At 43.3% G+C, this 15,971-nt stretch overlaps 1 protein-coding gene across 1 annotated transcript; it reads left to right on the plus strand.

Annotated features, from left to right (window-relative positions):
• Positions 1 to 813: 813 nt before the first annotated feature.
• Positions 814 to 1,278, plus strand: LOC133833330 (uncharacterized). Its single transcript, XM_062263440.1, has one exon. The coding sequence runs from the start codon at positions 814 to 816 to the stop codon at positions 1,276 to 1,278; it is 465 nt and encodes a 154-aa protein (XP_062119424.1).
• The last annotated feature ends 14,693 nt before the right edge of the window (positions 1,279 to 15,971 follow it).

Consider the following 15,971-nt stretch of genomic DNA (forward strand, 5'->3'; position numbering starts at 1 on the left):
GAGGAGATGTGAAGAGTCGCATTTAGTACTTAATTGGGAGAAGTGCCACTTTATGGTGAATGAAGGAATTGTATTGGGGCACAAGATTTCTAAGAAAGGCATTGAAGTGGATCGGGCCAAGATTTATATGATAGAGAATTTTCCACCTCTAGTTTCAGTTAAAGGAGTGAGGAGTTTCTTGGGCCATGCAAGGTTTTATAGAAGGTTTATCAAAGATTTCTCCAAGGTCTCAAAGCCGCTGTCCACCTTGCTAATGAATGGGGTTACGTTTGATTTTGATTCTATTCTAATGCTTTTGTCAAAAGTTGTGATCGTTGTCAACGGACTGGGAATATATCAAGAAGAGATAAAATTCCAATGACTGGTATTTTGGAAGTTGAGTTGTATGACGTTTGGAGAATAGACTTTATGGGACCTTTCTCGTCATCGTATAATAACAATTACATTTTGCTTGCAGTGGACTATGTTTCTAAATGGGTAGAAGCTGCAGCAACTCTTACTTTTGATGGGAAAGAGGTACTTAGATTCCTTCACAAAAATATCTTCACTCGGTTCGACACCCCCATAGCAATTATTAGTGATTGGGGAAGTCATTTTTGGAACAAGTTGTTCACTGCTCTTTGTGCTCGCTACGGTGTTCATCATTGAAAGGTGTTGTTATATCATCCAATTGTGAATGGCCAAGCCGAGGTGTCAAATAGGGAGATTAAAGGTATCTTGGAAAGGACTGTAAATACGTCAAGGAAAGATTGGTCAAAGAAGCTCGATGATTCACTTTGGGCTTATCGCACTGCATTTTAAACTTCGATTGGTATGTCACCATATCGATTGGTGTTTGGTAAGGCATGTCACTTACCGGTGGAACTTGAGCACAGAGCTTATTGGGCTGTGAAAAAGTTAAACATTGATCTCTTTATGACAGGACAAAATGGGCTTATGGAGTTAAACAAGCTTGATGAATTCCGAAATGAAGCTTATGAGAATGCGAGGATTTATAAAGAGAAGTCGAAGGCCTTTCATGATAAGTGGATACTGAGGAAGGATTTTCAACCAGGAGATAAAGTGCTGCTATTTAATTCAAGACTTAAGCTCTTTCTTGGTAAATTGAAGTCGAGATGGTCAGGACCGTACACGGTAGTTGTTTCCCTTCCTTATGGGGTAGTGCAAGTTCATAGTGAAAAGACAGGACATTTTAAGGTGAATGGTCAGAGATTGAAGCATTATTTGGAAGGCCCGGTGGAAAAATGCAAGTCCATGGTGATTTTGGAACTAGTTTGAATTGAATACAAACAAGAGTCTGGCTAAAAGACGTTAAAGACAACGTTCTTAGGAGGCATTCCTAAGTTATTTTTATTTCTTTTGTAATTTAAGTTTATGTTATTTGTTTTTATTTGGTTTGGAACAATGTTTAGGGAATTTGTTTTAGTGATTATTTTTAGTTTTAATTAGTAAAATTTTGATGTATTGTATGAACCGTGAAAAACGTGAAAAAACGTGAGATTTTACAAGAAAAAAGTTAGAAAAATGTTAATTTGTGAGGCAGCAGCGCTACAACGCTTGGAAGGAGGCGCTATGGCGCTAGTTACAGAGAAGGGATAATTTTTTTTTTCAACCAAGGACGCTATGGTGCTATGAATGGAGCGCTATAGCGCTAATCTCAGACGCATAAAGGGTTTTGGAATAGAAAGCAGTGCTACAACGCTGATATAGTAGCGCTATATTCAGAAACCAACTAGCCAGAATTCCCTAGTAGCGCTACAGTGCTACATATGTAGCGCTACAGTGCTGTGTCTCCATTTTTTTTAAAAAGGGGTTGGGTTTCGAATTTTTTCCCAAACCCTTATTTTTCTTTTTACTCTCCACCTCCACCACCACCACCGTATCCACCGTATTCTCCGTTTTACTTTGCGCCTTTGCCTCCGTCATTTGCTTGATTTTCAGAACCACAGCCTCCGCCGTCTCACCCTTTCGAGGGACCTTCATCCCAGCCGTCACAACCACCACACTGATGTGGCTGGTCAGGTAAGTCTCTGTTCTCATTCTTTCTGTACTTAACATTGGGGATAATGTTCGATTTTAAGTTTGGGGTGGAGATTTATTTATGGTATTTTTTTTATGCGTTTGCGTTTTACGGTTTGTTTGTTTTTAATTTTCATTAGTTGTTTGTTTTGAGTCATGTTTTAGAGTGTAAATTAAGTTGATAGTTATGGCCATTTGAATATGATTGACTATTTTCTATTATAATCCAAAGGAAAAACTGATGTTCTTCTAAAAAACAATCTGTGTGCTTGGTTAGATTACTTTGTTTTTCACTATGATTTGTGGACATTAGAGATCTATTGCTCATAAATTTAAAATATTATAATTAAGTTATTTTATGCATGTCAAATTTGGATTATGAATTCAAAAGTTTGAAAAAAAAAAAATTCTAGAACCTACTTGCTTACTATTTGAGATGAAATTTGAAACAATGCACATTTAGAAAAATGATATAGGCAATTTTTTTGGATTGGTTGTGCCTTTCAAGCTAGCCCTATTAAATTTTATCCTTAGTCAACCCTTTTGAGCCTTACAACTGTTTTCTTGTTAACACATTATTTTGAGCCTACTTGTGAATTGGATTACCATTTACTCTTTTTGACCCATACCATGAGCATGAAAATTATTATATGAGGCGAGTGAATGTGTAATGGGATGTTTGTATTATGTATTATTCAGAAAGTTACTTGTGATTGAAAAAAAAATTAAAGAAAGAAAAGGAAAAGAAAGTGAAAAATGATTATACTCCCAAACAGTTGTCTATTGAAAACTCAAAGTTTGGGGGAGTGTTGAAATAAAAAAATTCTCAATCATTGCACAGAAAAAGGGGTAACAAGGGATGAGTGGTTTGAAATTGATGGGAAAGTTTGTTAGTTGGAATGCTTGTGGTATGATTAAGACTAAACATGTTTCTTTATCTACCTGTACCTAAGCCTTTTATTACAACCTTTAAAAAGCCCTATTGATTCTTATTTGTGCATTTGTTTGTATTAATGGAGAATAGTAAGTAATGCAGGCATATGAAAATATTTGGTTATGTGGTTAGTTGGTGAGACTTTGATGTGCATAAAGTGGTTCAATTATTTTATTTGTGAGTTATGAGTAAATGAGCTTTGGTGTTGATAGATTGCAGGGAAAGTGTGAAGTAATTGAGACTGAAAATCTAGATTAATGTTTTAAATAATGATTATTTTTCCTGAGAATTATATATGCATAACAGTCTTGAGTCTTTGAATTGGTTAGTTATGTCAACTTGGTTTGTTAGATTTGAGTCTAGTTAGATTTTTTACTCGAGGGCGAGTACAATTTTAGTTGGGGGAGTTTGATAAACAAGTTTTAGGCTCGTTTATGGTCTAGTTTTTAGGTTGGTTTTCGTTAGTTTAGGGTTATTTTATTACAGAATTATGCTCATTTGTTCATGTTTCAGGTTTTCTATGATAAGTTGATGAAAAGGGTGGAATGAAGTGAAAGTGGAAGAAAATATAGTTAATTTGGAGAAAATCATGTTTTTTGGGGTCGATGTGTACGATTTTGATGCTGTCAATAGCGCTACAACGCTATCAAAGGTGCTCCATAGTGCTAGGAGGAAGATGAAGGAGCCTGCCGAGTCTGGAAGTAGCGCCCCAGTGCTACAACGCTATCAAGGCCATAATATAAATGCCCCAACACTGCATCAAGGGCGCTACAGCGCTAGTGGAACACTCTTTTGGGGATTTGGCTCTGTTTATAGCGCTACAGCACTCAAGACATGGCGCTACAGTGCTATCAACGCGTTTTTCATATTTTTCACAAATGAGACAATCTGCTTGACCGTGATGTTGGTTAAAGGCTCCGCTTCAACCCATTTGGTGAAGTAATCCACCGCCACCACTACATACTTTACACTGCCTCTCCCCACGGGTAGTGCGCCAATCAGATCTATCCCCCATACCGCAAAAGACCAAGGACTAGTCATGCTAACTGTAAATATGGGATAATTTCCCTCGAAGCATCCATCAATGAAGTTGGAGGATCGTGGAAGAAATGGGTCTCGCAAATGAGGCCCATATGTCCAAGCCCTCACGGTAACCAAGTGCGTAAGGCACATAGGGGCGTGAGCGTCGGAGGGGCGAGGGCCTAGCTATGCGAGGTCCAATTCGCCTTAGGTGTGCCAACGTACTCCCCCGTAACCTGACACGCCCCTTTATAGGCAAGGGCCTTGCATAGCGAGGCCCAACTCACCATTCTAAGTCTGACACACTGCCTCAAAGCCGAGACATGTGCATGGTGTAAGGAGGGCGTCGAGGTGATCCATGCACAAGGTTAACTTGCTTGGGCATCGTACATCAAACCTTTAGGCATGAAATGAGAGCCTCGCTAGGAGACACGCACATGGTGTAAGGAGAGCCTCGCTATGTGAGGAGGTCTCGTTATGCGAGGCCTATCCAAGGGATATGCGCTAACTTGATGCGCTAGGCCAGTTGCAATGCATAGCCTCACAATACGCAGGAAGCTAGCTTAAGAGAGCCTCTCTATGTGAGGGGGTCTTGTTATGCGAGGTCTATGGCAAAGCGAGGCCTATGTCACAAAAACACCTCAACATGGGGGATGCATTAAGGAAATCCTTTCTACCCCATTGAAGAACCCATAAGTTCTACAACACTTAGCAAAATATAAAGAAGTTTGGGGAAAAGACTTACTTTGGAAAGGCAAGAGGGACCACCAGGCATGAAGTACATGTACGAGTACAGGGTGTACAACCCTAAGGGAGGCAGAGGCGTGATTATGACATTAACATTCGACAAGTAGTGGTGGTACAAATTCATACGAAGAGTGTTAGCATGATCTGCCTGTCTCTGACCATGTACCAACAACCGACACCACGACCCTCTGCTCCTCTACACCATGCACCACTACTTTGACAGGGTACCAACTAACGATCTTGTCCCTTGGGACCACCTTGTATCAGAGGCCATTAGAGCCCATCTATAAACAGGCTTCGACCCCCCTAACCAAGGGGTTAGAAAAATTGATTGTAGAAAAAGATAGTAAAGAAATATACAAGATTTTCCTCCATTGTTGTTCGGCATCTAACTTTCTTAAGTTTTTCCTAAGTTTTATCTAAGGAGTTTTTGTAACAAGCTTTGATTTTTCCATCCATATATTGTTGACGATTTTCTACCGTCAATAGTTTGGCGTCGTGTGTGGGAAGAACAAGTATCAAGCCAACGTTCTTGCATCACTTCCAGCAAGGAAAAATGCCAAGGCATTTGAAATGCTTACGTCAACTACAAGATGTTGAGGTTCATCTGGACGGAGGACAACTGAGGGCCTCTAGGAAAGACCTTCCTTCGCCTGGGCATGGAGATATGCTTGAGGAACATCCTACCCCAAGAAAGGAGAAGGAAGTATCATCCCCATCTGTCAAACCTGATGGAGGTTATTCAGAGCTGCCAGCGTTCCCGCATCCTCGGCCCTCGATGGCACCACGCTCCGGCCACCAGGATCCGTGCCCCCCTACGCACAGGCCAGGCAAGAGTTCTCGAGTACACTTGGTGAGTTCCAGCTCAAGGACTTGCTTCTATGAGGACGAGATCCATGAGTTACACAAAAAGAATCAAAGGTTGGAAACTACACTAGAGAACATGCAGGAGGTTTTAAACGACATTCTACAAGGAAAGTCGAGCATGCCCCTCCCAAGCTTAAGAAGAAGGAACGTGAAAGGGGGGAAACCATTGTCACCATAGACGATGGAAGAACATGACTTTCCACTAGCAACACTCCCAAGACAAAGTACCATGAAGGACCTGGGCCGGAAAAATACCCCCAGGAACAAAGGAAGAGGGACGACGCTGGTCGTAAGAACGAAGCCGAAGTAACCTCTAAGGAGACGCCCCCTGACTTAAGCGAAAAGCTCAAGGGAAGGAGGTCAGAAGTAAGGACGAAACCTCCTATGGCCCCTCCGAAGGGCAGAGAGAAGAGAAGGGCCAACCCTACCGAGCTAAGGGACTCCTTGAATAGAAGGCGACAAGAGCTAGACACTGAAATGAGGAGCCTTCAGGGTAAAATCATCACGGCGTCTGGGGGGCACATTACCGATGAAGAGTTCGACTACGAGTCACCCTTCACGTGAGAAATCCAGCTTGAATAGCTCCCAGCTAACTATAAAGAATCTCGTATGACCCCATATGAGGGCACTTTGGACCCCAAGTACCACTTAGGCACCTTCAACAATTTAATGAAGATGAGAGGGATCAATAGCAGAGCAAGGTGTCACTTTTTCGCTGTCACGCTGAAAGGACCCGCGTACAAGTGGTTCAAGAGGCTAAGGCCGGGGACCATTAGGTCATGGCAACAATTTTATGACGAGTTTCTCCAGAAACATCACTATGTGCATGATTACACCATGCCAGGCACCAGCCTCACTAATGTAAAACAAGGAGAAGAAGAGAGCCTGAAGAGATATATCCATAGGTTCAATATGGAGGCCGCCAAAGTAGGAAGCCTAACCAGTGGGGAGTTAAAAATGGCCATTACAGCCGGAGTGCGCCCAGGTAGTAAGCTGTGGGATAACATGCTAAAGTGGGAGGTCACTGACTTAGACGATTTCTATGAACGGGCACAAAAGTACATTCGTGTCGAAGACGGCCATGAGAATTTGAAGGCATCACTTGTCAAGTCCTCGGCCCCTGAAGGTTCGAATGACGAAAAAAAGAGAAGAGTGTACGAAGGTCCAAAAGATGACCACCTGAGGAAGCACAAACATGGAGGTAACCCTAGGCAAACATCCCACACCTTCTACACTGACCTAACACATACTAGGGAACATATCTTCGTAGCAAACGAGAATCAGGCCCCCGTTAGAAGACCCCCACCAATGAAGAGAGATCAGTCAAAGAGAGATCCCAGAAAGTATTGTCGATATCATAAACACATTGGCCACACCACGACGGAATGCACTCATTTAAAGGTGAAAATTGAAGAACTTATACACAGGGGGCACTAAGGTAGATACTTTTGAAGAGAAAATCAAAGACCAGATGACAGATGACCCTAGCCACAAGCACGAGATGTAGCCCCAGAGGTGCAAGGAGAGGTGAGGACAATTGTAACGACCCGAATTTGCTAATCGGGCTTAGGGCCTTGATTAGTGTGCCTGGAGGGCAATAAATGATTTATTATGCTTTAATGTGTTAATGGGTGAATTAATGTGGATATATGATAGTGATGCATGTTTAATGAGTTAAATGTGCATGTGGGCCCCATCTGGATATTAGGGGCATGAATATGATATATGTTATATATATGTGAAATGTCTGTGCAGCACGATCTGAGACAGTCCTAGGGAGCGGTTAGCCAGAGAGTCACAATGGGGTTGAGATTCCGACTCGGGGCAAGTCGAGGGGTAATTTGGGTACTATGTGTTATGGGATTATTGGGACATGAAAATAAATATTTGGAGATATATTTGAGGATAGAATGTCTAGGCGGGAATATTGGGGAATTTTACCATTTTGCCCCGGGGACATTTTGGTACCCCGAGCCTTGAGGTAACCCTCTAGACTTAAGTCAAATAAAACAAAAAGAGGAATTATTTAGAAACTCTAGGAACCGACTTGTACTTCTCTTCTCAGCCAAAGACAGCTTTATTTCCTCCCTTCTCATTCACTCTCTAAGACAAACACAAGGAAAACAATGGGAATCAACTTGAAGGTCTAAGGAGTTCAGCTGGGTTTTAGGAAGCTAGGAGCTTGGGGGAATTAAGGTTCACCTTCAAAGGTTTAACTCAGCAAGAGGTAAGCTTTTTCATGGTAGTTATGCTTAAGTTTCAGCTGTGTTTTCAAGCTTTGCATGTGGGTAGAATTTAACTTGTTCTTGGGGTTCTAGTTGGATTTTTGTAGTAGACTTTGATGGATTTTGATGTTGTTACTGAGTTATTATTGAGCGGGAGTATAAGTGTTTAATATCTGGGTTAGATAGGTGAGTTTTGGTAAGGATTGGCTTGAAGAAAAGGTAGGAAATTGATGAGAATTCTGGGTTTGGTGAGGAGCGCCGCGGCCCGTGTGCGTGCGCGGCCATGGAAGGCCGAGAAGGTTCATGCGCGCCGCGGCCTGTGTGGGGGTCAGTGTGGTGCTAGCCTCTGCTTTGAGGCTAGCCGCAACTCTTGAGGGTGGGGCCGCGGCCCATTGTGCCAGTTTGAGTTTTAAGCGTATTTTAGGCTTGGGAATTCAATGGTTAAGGCTCGGGATGGATTATATCACCCGGATTGATAGAATTCAAGGACCCGGAGGTTAGGGTTATGGTTCTAAGTTATTTGTTGGATTAGAATTTGATGGATGGACATTGTGAATGTGTTGTGACTAGGGTCTCGGCGAGGCTCACGTTGGAGGACTGTGCTCGGGGCATCGGTGCTCAGAAAGCTCGGAACTCAAGCAAGAGAACCCTTGTTCCCATAGAGCTTGTGTGCAGGGCTGAGCCCAATGTGTTTGAATGAACTGTTATGCAGGGCCGAGCCCAATATGTTAGAACTGCGGGGCGTAGCCCTTTATCTGATTATGCTAGAATTCTATACTTGCTTGTTATGCTATGTATACTTTGACGTGAATGGTCGGCTTGAGCCGGGAACGGTGTAGACTGAGAACGGCGTTGGGCACGATGAGTGCAAGGCCGAGAACGGCAAGGGGCCGAGAGCAGCACTAAGCACGTGGAGTGCGAGTTGCCAGGGCGAGTCCCCAGAAGGATACCTGGGATATCCTCACGGCATGGTCCGCGAACCTAAGGCTTGGTAAATGCCTGGGACGGCTAGGCCGTACGTGTTTAGCCATTGGTGGCGTGTTTATATGTTTGATGTATGTGTTGCATATGTTATCTGTTTGTGGGTTCTCTTGCTGGGCTTCGGCTCACAGATGCTCTGTGGTGCAGGTAAAGGGTACAGAGGTGATCAACCAACCATGAGTATAGCAGGCATGAGGCGGTGTGTACATGTTTGGCCAGCCTGGCCGCCACGGCCAAAAGATTTTTGGGAGATGCTTGTAAATAAACTCTGATTTTGTCGTCTAGTCGACTTGGTTTAACTAATATGTTGTAAACATTTCTAAACTATATTTTGGGATCCCAAGTGTAAACCTTTTATGATTCTCTATGGAAATTAATATTTCTAAGGTTTTTCCTCTGTTTATAGCTTAATTACACTGTTTGATCTAAAACCTCGATTAGCGAGATGTGAGCACGTTTTTAAACTCACTTAGTAACGACTCTAAGGAAGTAGGGCGTTACAACAATCTTCAGAGGACCAGGATTTGGAAGAGAATCGAGAAAGGGGTGAGATAAATATACTAGGGAAGCCAGACGAAGTCCACCCCAATGTATGTTAAGCTTAGAACAACGACCCCCAAAAAGCTTTAAAGGGGAAAACGATTCAATAACCTTCACCGAAGAAGACGTTCGTGGTGTGCATTTGTAACGCCCTGGATAGCCAAGACTGTTACACTGTGTGTTTATAAAGTGCCAGACTCGCTAATCAAGTCATTTAATTGGAAGCGTGTCATCGAAACTGTAAAGGAACTAGGGTTTAAAATGTTTTGGTCTCAAAAGTCACATTTTCATTAAGAAACACTATCTGTTTACACGGGATCTCAAAAATACAAGTTTAGAGATTGTTTACAAAAGTTATAAGGTTCAGATACAATATCCAACCATACTAAGGCAAAACAAACAGTTAGGTAATCCCTGTTCTGATCCACTCCTCGACCATGGTGATCGAACAGCTGGCTATGTACATTCCACCTCGAAGCTCTCCACCTCAGGCTTGGTCCAATCTGCCTTTGCCTTTACCTGCACCACGTAGCACCCGTGACCAAGGCCCAACAAGAAAACACAACAAAAAAGCATAAGCAATCAACTGACAAATCCATATCTCACATTGCGTCACAAGTTCTCAAACATATAATCATTCAGTTTGACCAAGTACTCAACATACTAAGCATGTCAATTCATATCACATATCACTGCACAAATGATAACTAGGGCTAGCGCTCTCAGGCAGCTCCCTCCGTTATCCCACTGACTCCGGCCCGCTTAAGCCGAGCTCAGTGAATAATAAGCTGTCCTCGGCTACCAGTGGCCAAGCCGCGCCCTATGCGCAAATATTATGTACGACACTCTTAGGCCGCTCTTACATGTCCCATGGCATAATACCATCATTGACACGATACAAATCTCGGGAGCACTTAGTCCCATCACAAACATATAATCGGGTGCAGTTTTCTTACCTTTCAACTCACTAGCTTTGATCCCTCGACTCCTTGAGCACGATCCCCCTCGAGCCCTAGTGCTCACCTAAACACAATCATGGGCCAAAGTCATCATCAATCCTCAAGTCCAAAACCCAGCCCCAGGGCCAATCCCAAGCCCCCGGGAAGTCCTAGTTCCACCAAACAAGGTGATGGAATCAAACCCCAAACCCTAGGTCAAAAGCCCTTGCAAACTACCCTAAAATCCCCTTCAGAAGACAGGGTAGCGCTACAGCGCTCATGGGAGGGCGCTATAGCGCTACAAACAAAAGCAAAACCCCATCAACAAGCTTGGCCTAGCGCTACAGCGCCCAAAGGCTAGCGCTGCAGCGCTAGTCACAGACAGGCTAACACCAGATTTTCCTTCCTGCGATTTCCTCGAACCAACCTCAACCAAAACTCCTCCAAATCTTTCCCAAACTCAAAAAAAACCTTATGACCATACTCCACTCATCCCAAGTACCCCAAATACCTAGAACTCAAGCACATGCATCCCCAAACTCAAAATTCACCATGGCCACTTCTAGACACTAAAACTCAGCAGAAACCAGTTGAACATCAAAGTTAGAGTTTAGAATTTATACCTCTGGTGGAATTTCGACCTCAAGTTGTCTCTAGACTTCCTTGGCTTGTTTCTCCTCAACCCTTGGCTCCAACTTCCCTAGAATTACCCATCAACACAGCTTAGATATCCTTGCCAAATACCAAAACCAGAACTAAAGGAACTTACAGAGTTTTACCTCAAGTGTTGATGACCTTCTGCTAAACCTCTGCCAATTCCTCAAACTTAGCTTAGAATCCTTGATGCTTAGTCTATCCCAGCTCTCCTCTGAGCTTTGCTCCAGAAATCCTCAAGAAACAGATGAAGGAAATATAAACCGACCTAGAAAACTCTCTCTGTTTTCTCCCTTTCTTTTCCCTTCCTTTTCCTTCTTTTTCAGACTTCTACACTTTTCTACAATTCCCACTAACATGAAGTCTCAGTAATTCCCATATTTAGAAATCCAAATGACCTTAATGCCCTCCCCTTTATTTCTAACCCTTTAGTCCACTTAAGGGCATTTTAGTCATTTCACCCCAATTCCCGCTAACTCCTCGAGTGTCTCTAATATTTCCCGCTTAACTCCCGATACCTGACTAATCACCAATAATATTCCTCAGTATCAAGATAGACCCCAGTATACTCACTAAATTCCCATTTATACCCCTAAGCTCACCCCGAGCTGGGTATAAATCCCCGCCATGACTTTTTCGCTACTTTGCACACTAGGATCGTCTCGAGTCACAGATCTCAGATATATCCACATAATAATGTGGTCTCGACAATTATCACATATATCAAAGTAGTTATGCCCATAATGGCCAAAATTACGATTATGCCCTTCTAACCTAATCAGGGCCTACTTGCATACTAATACACATAGTCATGCATCTCAGATATTCAAATAGTCATATAACATGTTTTAAATCATAATCATGCATCTTAATCATTAAAATCACACATAATTCCCATTATGCCCTCCAGGCACACTAATCAAGGCCCTTAAGCCTTATTAGCAAATTTGGGTCGTTACAGCATTTCCCACACAATGACCCCTTGGTATTAAGTGTATAGTTGGATAACATGAGGTGCATCGGGTTCTGGTAGACAATGGGAGCTCTGTCGACATCCTATATCGCCCAGCCTTAGAGAAGTGGGATTGGGCATCAAGAACCTAAAGCCCTGAAATACCCCCCTGTATGGGTTTATAGGAGACTCGATACAACCCTTAGGCACAATCGAGTTAGCCCTCACCATGGGGGAGCCACCCAGACAGACCACTGTAATGACAAACTTTGTCGTAGTAAGATATTCCTCGGACTTCAATGCGGTATTAGGGAGACCTTCCTTGAGAAAATTGAAGGCGATAACCTCAGTATACCACTTGGCCATAAAATTCCCAACTCCTGGGGGTTAGCGAGCGTGAAAGGGAAACAGAAAGAAGCAAGGGAATGTTATAAGACGTCCCTCCGCACAGTCATGAAACCGCTAGTACCAATGGCGATGGTAGTGCATGGGAGTACAAATTCGCATGTTAAACCCCCAAGTTACTGAGGAGATCAGAATCGATGGTTGTGCATATGCGCTTGAAAGGGAACATCGGGTAAAGCTCCACTTTTACTATGATAAATCGAAAGGGTAACCACAGTTAGCCTCCCAACATAGTTGTGAGTCCTCTCCTTAGAAGTAGCTATGAATTAGAGGGGTAACATAGATGCCCTGGTATGTAGTAGGAACAATGTTGCCATAAATACCTATGTACTCTACTCATTTTTAATGAATATGTTTCTTATTGGCATGTCACACTCCTCATTTATGTGAGCACGTATCTAACTCTCGTGTACTTATCCCCAATTAGAATTATCAAAGCACATGAGCAAAATGATCAAAGTACTCGACGAGATAAATCTCACCAACCACTTGGGGGGCAGAGTATATAGCCAAAAAGGGTCCTAAAAGAGACCCTTATAAAAAAAACCTTGCAAGGCATCTCTAGAGTTTATGAGTTCATAGGGGATAACCTCACGACAAAGGCTAGATACCTCCACGAGGGGTGCGGTCTCAATCAAGACATCCACTGATAAGCCTAGAGCATCTCCTGGATTCATAAGGACTAGCTACCCTTATGGATGCCAAGGGAGCCAAAAGGTTCCATAAGGATAACCTTGGGATAGGCTAATACCTCCATGAGAGGCCTTAAAGAGGACATCCACCAGCAAGCCTAGAGCGGCCACCGAGCTGTCCAACCAAAAAAGTGTCCGACAAGAGACACTTGTGAAAAGAAGTCAAAAGATTTCACGAGGACAAAGTCCCAATAAAGGCTAATACCTCTACGAGGGGTAAGGCCTCAAGGAGATCATCCACTAATAAGCCTAGAGTGGCCACCAAGTCGTCTAGCCAAAAAGGGTCCTAAAGAAGACCCTTGTAAAAATAGTACTATGCATAATGATGAGAAGGACGCTTCTCGCACAAAATAACAAGCGCGCGCAAAAAATATAAAAGGATGCCAAGAACCCAAAGGGTTAACGTGTCCTTACAAGTATAGTCAAGGTGCACCAAAAAAAGACTATCATCATCAACACAAGGAAGAGACAAGAAATTCATCAAAAAATAAGAGAGACTTATCAAAGTCCCTTACACTTGATAACCGAAAGAGAATGACAAAGGCAAGACAAGCTAATGCACCCTCATAGTCGATATAAATAATAAAGTAAGGACTTAGAAATCAAGAGTGCCACATATTATCAAAGACTTACATGGAGTTCCATAAAACAAAAAGAAAAAAAAGAAAACAACACGGAGGGTTACACAACAACAATATTTATATATATATAGGTAAGCCTTGAAAAGGGGCCTAGGGTTTCCACCCTGACCTTTCCACTCAGCAATTTTCTCAGTCGCATACTCTCCAAAGGGAGACAAGTCGACGTCAGGATTGGTCCTCCACATGGCGTGCAACGTGTGCTCAATTATGTTCTTCTCGACATTTACAAGTTCAGCCTCGAGTGCGTTAATCTTCTCATTTAGAGTGTGGATACTAGCTTTCAAGTCTAGTGTTGGAGTGAGAGGTCAACCTAGCCTTGTCTAGTGCAGCATCCCTTTGGCAAACCGCTTTAGCAAGCTGGCCCTCCAAATCACAGACCCGTGTGGACAAACTATCCTTCTCAGCCTCGGCCATGGAGAGATTCTTCATTGCCCCCTCAAGCTCGAGTTGTAGCCGTTGTGTGGATGAGGAACTTGAGGCGACAAATCGGTGACCCAGGATGGAAGCCTAAGTAAGGACAAAGAAACAAAATAAAACATCAATGGTCAAGCAATATCAAAACCGAAAAACATGCATTGAGTGTTTTGACAAGTATCTGCATAGAGGCTCGCATATAAGCCCCACTTAACTCGACATCTGGAATGTCATACATAGACTCCCACTCTTCTTCAGAAATGTTGCCCATGTAACGATTCATGGCCTCTCCGTACTGGCTCGCCAAAGGATGGCCTCCAGAAGCAGAAGTATAAGATCGACGGGGGGAGGCATGTATACCCATCGAGGCATGCTTAGACAAGGAAGGAGCCTGAGAAGGTCCTGATCCATCTATAGAGGCATGAGGGGTAGAGGGGCACGGAGTCACCTCTTTAGGCAGAGAGGCACCAAAAGATGCCTGCCCCAAATGCCCCCCCCACGGGTGGAAAGGCATCACCAAAAGAAGGTAGGACAAAGTTCTTCTTCGGGATAGAAGGGGCGGGAGTATGGGTGTTGAAAACAAACTCGCCACCAAGAACCGACGGCGGAACTCAAGAAGTAACACCGTCAGTGTGTCCATCATCAACAACATCCCTAGCCCCACCAGCCAAGGACCGTAAACATGAATATTGTCATAATCTTTATCTTCTTCCTCATTATAACTATCTTCATCATCTCCTACTACCCACACGCTGTAGATTTGGATGAGACGATGCATAAGGAAACCACTTGATATGGAGACAACAACTTGTATGAATAAAGATTGCCCTACGTAAAAAGGCCACAGGCCTGTTTGTGAAAGGCCGGCACACCCAGGATCTTCGCCACTCAATCGCGGGCTGTCGAACTCAAGGTAGGGCCGACAGCCCCTTCGAGGCCTATGGTCAAGAAAAATAAATAACTATAGTTAGATAAACCAGAAAAGGAGGGTAAAGAAAAATTTCTTATATATGCACTCAAGTTGGGAATAAACTTACTTGAAGTGTTGAAACACGTATGTTGAGTGGACACGTTGTTGGTGAAGAAAAAGTCCCTCTTCCACGATCCTTTATTGGAAATGGAACCTCCACGAGAGGATACCCTGTAAGAGCATGACTTTATGGAGCTGATAGAAGCCGGGGGCTGTTGGGTTCGCCCTAAGGGTGTAAAGATTGTGGACCTCACTCATGGAAGGGTCCCTAGAGTGCACTTGCTTGTATAATACGTATAAACAAGCATAACCCAAGAGTTGTGAGATAGTTGGAGGGGTGCCAGCTCAAAATAGTTGAGTACCTTAACAAAAACGAGGTGAAGCAGCAAGACTCCCACTAGACTTGATTATTGAGTCGCTGAAAGCAATGAGCCCCTCAAGTGGCTTAGATGCACAGTCCTCATGAGATGGAATGATGAGGTTGATGTCCAGTGACAGTTGGTGGGCCTTTAGCATTTTGGCAAGCTTAACCTGAGTGAGAGTTGACATGATGCCCGCATCCTTAGAATTGTCAAAAATCCCCCTCAGCATGTTTGGTACCTAGACAGAGACAGTGGGCAGTTTATGAGCAACTGACTTCATCAACACCCTAAAAGGCCCTCTACGTGTCTTATGTTTACCCGCATACTGCTTGACCCTATGACATACTAACCTACGACCCTACCCTCATGTAAAAGATAAGAGAGACATGCCTATCACTGGGGGAGGAAGGTATACCACGGTGCGTGTATGCAAGTTCTTAGATGTGCGAAGATGAACCTTTGGATGTGCGGAAATGAATCCATGGGTGTGCAAGGGGTGGATCTTGGGGGGTGTGGAGACAAACTCTTAAGTGAAAACACCTTATGCTCCTTGCAATGCAAACATGGGACAACGAAGAATAAGTTAAAAAAAAATGGAGATGAATTTAAA

This window comes from Humulus lupulus, chromosome 1 (genome assembly GCF_963169125.1).
Source record: "Humulus lupulus chromosome 1, drHumLupu1.1, whole genome shotgun sequence".
Classification (NCBI taxonomy): Eukaryota; Viridiplantae; Streptophyta; class Magnoliopsida; order Rosales; family Cannabaceae; genus Humulus; species Humulus lupulus.

Bases quoted from the DNA above. Each gene is read 5' to 3' on its own strand.
- LOC133833330 (XM_062263440.1), top strand. From the start codon at position 814: ATGTCACCATATCGATTGGTGTTTGGTAAGGCATGTCACTTACCGGTG.